The sequence below is a fragment of the Pseudomyrmex gracilis genome, unplaced genomic scaffold (genome assembly GCF_002006095.1).
Source record: "Pseudomyrmex gracilis isolate BER0280 unplaced genomic scaffold, ASM200609v1 scaffold_457, whole genome shotgun sequence".
Classification (NCBI taxonomy): Eukaryota; Metazoa; Arthropoda; class Insecta; order Hymenoptera; family Formicidae; genus Pseudomyrmex; species Pseudomyrmex gracilis.
In genome coordinates, this window is record NW_018021041.1 from 27,396 (window position 1) to 33,768 (window position 6,373).

Genomic DNA, 6,373 nt, shown 5'->3' on the forward strand with positions numbered 1-6,373 from the left:
AAATATTTAGAACATTTTCTTTCACTTTATTGTCTGAATGTTTACTGTTTTTTTTTTAATAATGCAAGCGGACACGATTTCTATACAAGAAAGTTTATCTGAAACAAATGTGTCACCGTGTTTTTCCTAGAAAATAATTGTATTATGAAATTCGTACAATATCAATTTAGCTTCGTATATGTAGTTAGATTTCACTACTTTTCTATCAATTAAGATATATAAAATAAAATATACAGCCGACTTTTTCCATTCTTACAATTGTCAAACCGCAATTTTTTAACAATATTTCTTATTGCTATCATTTATTTTTATTTTTACTCTTCGATATAAAACCAAGAAGCAAACTTTTCATGCTGCTCATGTATAATCAAAGAGCGCTTGTAATAACAAAGGAGAAGTGAAAACACAAGAAAAGAAGAGTTTACAAGTGCGAGTTTACCGAAGTCGATAAGAGAAAGATTGTAACAAAACACTGTGTTTACAATAAAGACGTTCTTCTGTATTTACGTATACACCATAGAAATAACATATATCTATATAAATGTATTATTTTAATCATATCACACATTACATAATTATGGGTGCCGTCAAAGTCTTAGTACAAATGTTTAAAAGCATCCTCGTATTTTTATTCTACATTTAACAAAAAAAGAAGAAAGAACGATGCTTCGGAATAATTGCAATAAGGATTTAAAAGCATTTTATATTACATTATTATACAATTTTTAGTTCTTCTAACTTTCTTTATTTAGTAAACTATATATATATTATTTTAAAGAAAATCACATTTACATATTTATACACCATATTCTAATTGATATATGTATCAATCTTTCTCTCTCTCTTTCTTTTACACTTTATACGATCAATTTTCTCATTTCAGAGAAAGCCTGTAGTAATACTTACTGATTTAATACTGTTAATGTGAAAATCTACTTAAGTGCTATCACCGTGATGAATGTGATAATTATATGACACCATATTCATCGACTAACATGTTAAACTTTAGTAGTTAGCATAGCGAGTTGCAAGTGTTGTGATCATGAAGTACACCGTAGAAAAAGTTATATTTCCTTATTCTATAATCGCTTTTTTAATGGGTTGTGGGATTTACAAACATCCGAGTAGTTATCCCAGACGGTTTTTAAGTATTGTTTATATTTTTTTAATATGGAGTGTTTATGCTTGGAGTTTATACAATAAATTGCTACGTAAAAAGTTCAACTTGCTAGTTCAATTCTTAAAGTCATTTATAATAGTAATAAATTTGTTTGTGTGGATGATATCTGTATTTATAACTTTTTATAAATACGAGGTACACTATAAATGTTACATTACATTAATGTTAAATATAATAAATATAATAAAATATCCCAGGTTAAAATTTCTTTGGTTTTTTACATATATTTATAAAGAGAAAAACTAAAGTTGTAAGAAATGTAATGTATAATATTACATTTTAGTCATAGTTTTGTGTTTTAATGGTTTTATTTTCAGGAACAGTGGATGTGTATTAAAAAATTAGATCTGGTAAATGATACATTAGAAAAAATTGGAATATCCAACGAATTTATTAGAATGCGAAAAGAAATGAAATGGTCACTGATTATATGGTTTATGCTATTATGTATAATAAATAGTTTTGATGTTTTAATGAGCTTCTATATGAAGTATATAGTAAACTTTCAAGATTTAGTAAGCTTTTTGGTTGCGCAGTATCCTACACATGTAACTACTGTACTAGACTTCATAACTGTGTCTATTTTAAGGTTAGTGTTAGTATGTGTGTGTGTGTGTAAAATCAGTACATGACAAAAATAATTTTGTGTTACATAAAATACGTCTTAGTAATTTTAACCTATGATAATACGACAAATACATAAACATATTATAACATATTGCGCTTTTGCAAGCTAATATAAAACGTACTTGTGTTGCCCGATAATACACTGACTTTCAACTACGTATGTGCACTACAATTATTATCTGTTCATTTCTTTGTCATATAAGTACATAAAACATGACAGTTTTTAAACTTTTGGTTTACTATTACAGATATATTGGTGGTAGGTTGGATAAAATAAACGACCATATAGTACAACTGTCGGAGATTGAGAACTATGACCTGAGATGTATGTCGAAAACATCTATTAGTGTCAATCGTCGCTATATTCGACGCACAGAGTACCGCAAGCGTATGTTGTGGATTGCAATGTAAATTATTAATATATGTTAAAGTAACAGATATAAAGTATACAGATATAATTAAAGTAGATTCAAGTATACAGATATAAAGAAAGTAAAACAACTTATTTGTGAACAACAATTTTATCATTTAAAACTAGTGTGTTCGTACTACTCAATAGAGTTACACATATTTCCACTCTTGTACAAAGTTCTGCATTTGTAATACTTTGGTTTTGATTGTATATTTGAGTAATATTCTAGTAAGCTACATAATGTAAAGAATGTCGATCGATAATTAGTTATTTAATAATATACCCTAATATGCACATTGTGACAATATTGCACAAAAATAGCATTATGAATAACGACGATCCTGCTATAATTGCACTAAGATGATTCGCCATAACGCAACAGTTTTGTCAACATAAAATTTTGTAAATAATATTTGTCACAAATTGCGACTAAAGTCGTTATGCATTTCCATAAGTATATATATGAATTAAGTTGATTTCTTCAAATGTGCAATTATTTCTACATATTTTAAACATTACATAGATGAAATGTTTTTCTCAGTTATTGAACGATTTCTTTGTAAAAGTACTTTTGCACATATACTGCTAAGATGATTCGTCATATCGTTATTTTTTTCCGAAATAGTATTTGCCAAGTAATTTTGCAAAAAACTACAAAGGGTTTATAAAAGATCACAATTTGTACATCTATTTCCGAAACTATATCTGTACAATTGCAAATTACTATTTTAGTGCAAAATTTTGATAAATAATATGAAACTGTTTTTGTATCAAAGTAAATCTCTCATTTATTTTCAACTAAAAGACAAAGATAAAACATAAAACCACATTCTTTTTTACTGTTTTCTATAAATAAACATAAATATATAAAAATATGTATGTCAAATTTGTCGTTCTTCTGTAGGCATCTTCATTTGGAACTTTGCCATGTGGCTCGCAATATTAACGCTTTAAACGGAGTGAGAATGACAATACAGATGGCATCTTATTTTGTTACGTTTACGAAATATGTTTTCTTACAATATCATGTACTGGTATGTTTGAGCCACGAGACTGGATTAATAAAATGGTACTTTCTAATTTCTAGCATTTTATGGACCATCTTGCTTTTAATTAAACTCCTAACCATAAATCACATCTGTGAAAGTGTTAGTGCCAAGGTAATATAACTTTGTGTATAACATATAAAATAATATTATAAAAAAATTTCTTTCTAAAACCTTAATTTTTGCTTTTAGGCAGAAAGAACCAAAATTGTAATTCATAAATTGACAAATCTTATTCGTTTTGCAGATGCGTATGATGAGGTAATATAAATTGAACACAATCTTTTTTATATACATTGTCGTGAATATCTTTCGATTTCTGTAACACATTATGTGTATAATACAGATTTATCAGTTTGGTCTACAAATATCGCTTCATCCACTGAAGTTTACCGGATTGGGCTTATTTTATTTTGGATATACGTTTATCCGTTCGGTTAGTTATTAATAATATTTATCGCAATAAACAAAAAAATCAAGAAATGTGTGTTTTTTTTCTTTCTTTTCTTTTTCTTTCACTTCTCAAAAACAGTAGAAAATACTATTTACGTAACATTTGCTTTCAGTTTGCTGTCTGGGTTTTTACTATTGTTCTTCTACTGGTGCAAGTGGACACTTTTGTAGTAAACACATTTTCTAAAATAAATGTGGAAATGTGTTTTCAATAAGTAAAAAACGCTTTTTAAACATTTTTGTATTTCTTTTCTTTACTACTACTACTTTCGTACGTTTAAGGGTATATAATTTTTTTACTTTTGTTGTAAAAATGAGACACATATATACAAATATATATTAATCGTAGATCATTGCTGTACTGACAGTATGTTGTCGTATTCCAGTCATGCTATAGTAACGTAGCTTTTATGTCGACTGTATATCATATTTTCTGTAATGGTTCTCTATAAGCAAGAAGTCGCACTTTATATTATCATCGCTTTTAATACCGTCTAGCGATTTCGACCGACTGTCATTGCATATGTTTGCGGAGAAATTAAGTGATGCATAATGCGTCAAAGCATTATTCTAACTGTTAGGTTAGCCTTTTAAGAAATACGTTCTATGTTGTCAGTTCAAGTCAAAACATACAATATCAGTTTACGGTAGAAACTGAGAGAAAGTGGTAACTATGACAATTGCCATAGATTAAGAATGTGGATTATTTACGTTTGCTTCTTTTATTATACAGTGATTCTTTTATTATACAGTGATTTAAGGCAGAACTGTTTTATTCAGGATTTTTTTTTTAACTAACGTTTGTTGACGTTTTTAGATATATAACATCCGTTAATTTTAGTGCATATCAAAACAAGATACACGTATGTCGTATTTGTCTGTAAATATTGTTGTTTGCATACTTTGTAGTAATAATTTGTTTTCTTATAAAGCAGAAATCTGTATAAGTGAATGTTGTTTAGAGATTGCAGATATTTATGAAGACACTTGCAGCTGTAGACAATACGTTGACAAAACTAGTCATTTCAAATATAAAATGTGACAAACACCACATATATATATATAACAAATAATTGTTATTGTTAATAATTGTTTGGATAATATATATCATTAGTACAAATGGATGTGACATTGTATGGTGCATCTATACATTAAGAATCTTTTTTTTTTCTAACGTTTATTACAAATCATGTGCATCATGTCAGTATAATAGTGGCAGCGCAAAGTTTACCTGATTTAGGTCAACTTGTATTTTTTCTAGGGAGGGTGAAGGGTTTTCCGTTTTTATATATAAATATTACTAGAAAGTATACGAAACAAAATATATCTTGTACATATAAAAAAACAACTCAAATTTATCAGTATTAAAAAGTTCGTTAAAATTAACACTACGGTAGATATGGCCATATAACATATAAATAACATATAAATATGTAAAGATATTATTTAAATCTCATCACATACTACAAAATTATAAGTGCGATCACAGTCTTAGTACAACTGTTTCGACTCATCGTTATCTCTTTCTCCTTCATTTAACATAAAATAAAGATATAACGATGCTTTGAACTATTTGCAGAGAGATGTTGATCGCATTCTTTATTACATTAATACAAAATTGTTAGTTCTACTTACTTTTTTTATTTATTAAACTATATGCATATATTTATTTTACGTAAAATCATTTTTATATATTTGTACGGGCTTAATAAATGAATCGATTCTGAACCTTGCAATCAATACCCTTTAATTCAACTCAATTAACATTACAACAAACAAGACTTCGCGGTTAGAAATATGTGATCGGTTATACGGTTTTTGCTCGAATGCCTCGCCCTCTGTAGATGTTTACATCTTATATATTATCGACAGCGCTATCGATCGAATATTCAAGTGACAATTTATCGCACATATTGAACGGCACAAGCAAGTTCCCAACAGTGTTGAAAGTGATAATTATATGACAACACATTCATCGACTACAAAGTTAAGACCTAGTAGTTAGCATAGCGAATTGCAAGTGTTGCGATCATGAAGTACACAATGGAAAGAGTTATTTTTCCTTATTTTATAATCGCTTTTATCATGAGTTGTGGAATTTCCAAACATCCGAGAAGTTATCCCAGACGATGTTTAAGTATTGTTTATATTGTTCTAGTGTGGAGTGTGTATGCTTGGAATTTATATATATATATTTAAGAAATGTAATGTATAAATGTACATTTTAGTCATACTTTTGTGCTTTAATAGTTATTTTATTTTTAGGAACAGTAAGTGTGTATTAAAAAATTAGATCTTGTAAATGATACATTAGAAAAAATCGGTATATCTAAAGAATTCAATAGAATGAGGAAAGAGATAAAGTGGACATTGATTGTATGGTTTATACTAACATGTATAATAAATATTGTCGATAATGTAATAGCCTTATATCTGAACTTGTTCGCAAATCTTCTAGATATAATAGCTATTTAAATTGTACAGTATCCTATACATGTCAATACTGTACTAGACTTCATGACTGTGTCTATTTTAAGGTTATTGTTTGTATGTGTGTGAATGTAACATCAGTACAAGATACTTTATATTTTAAATAAGAAAACAATACTGCATTACATAAACTACGTATTATCAATTATAACCTATATGTTTGAA

General features: G+C 27.9%; 1 protein-coding gene across 1 annotated transcript in view; it reads left to right on the forward strand.

Moving 5' to 3' along the window:
- The window catches only part of LOC109860738, a 9,971-nt gene extending 6,038 nt beyond the window's left edge, over positions 1–3,933 (forward strand). The window contains exons 2-6 of the mRNA XM_020440020.1: positions 2,056–2,214; positions 3,124–3,379; positions 3,458–3,526; positions 3,612–3,701; positions 3,832–3,933. Coding sequence (XP_020295609.1) covers positions 2,056–2,214; positions 3,124–3,379; positions 3,458–3,526; positions 3,612–3,701; positions 3,832–3,933 — 676 coding nt within the window. The remainder of the gene's footprint in view (positions 1–2,055; positions 2,215–3,123; positions 3,380–3,457; positions 3,527–3,611; positions 3,702–3,831) is intronic.
- Positions 3,934–6,373: the final 2,440 nt, after the last annotated feature.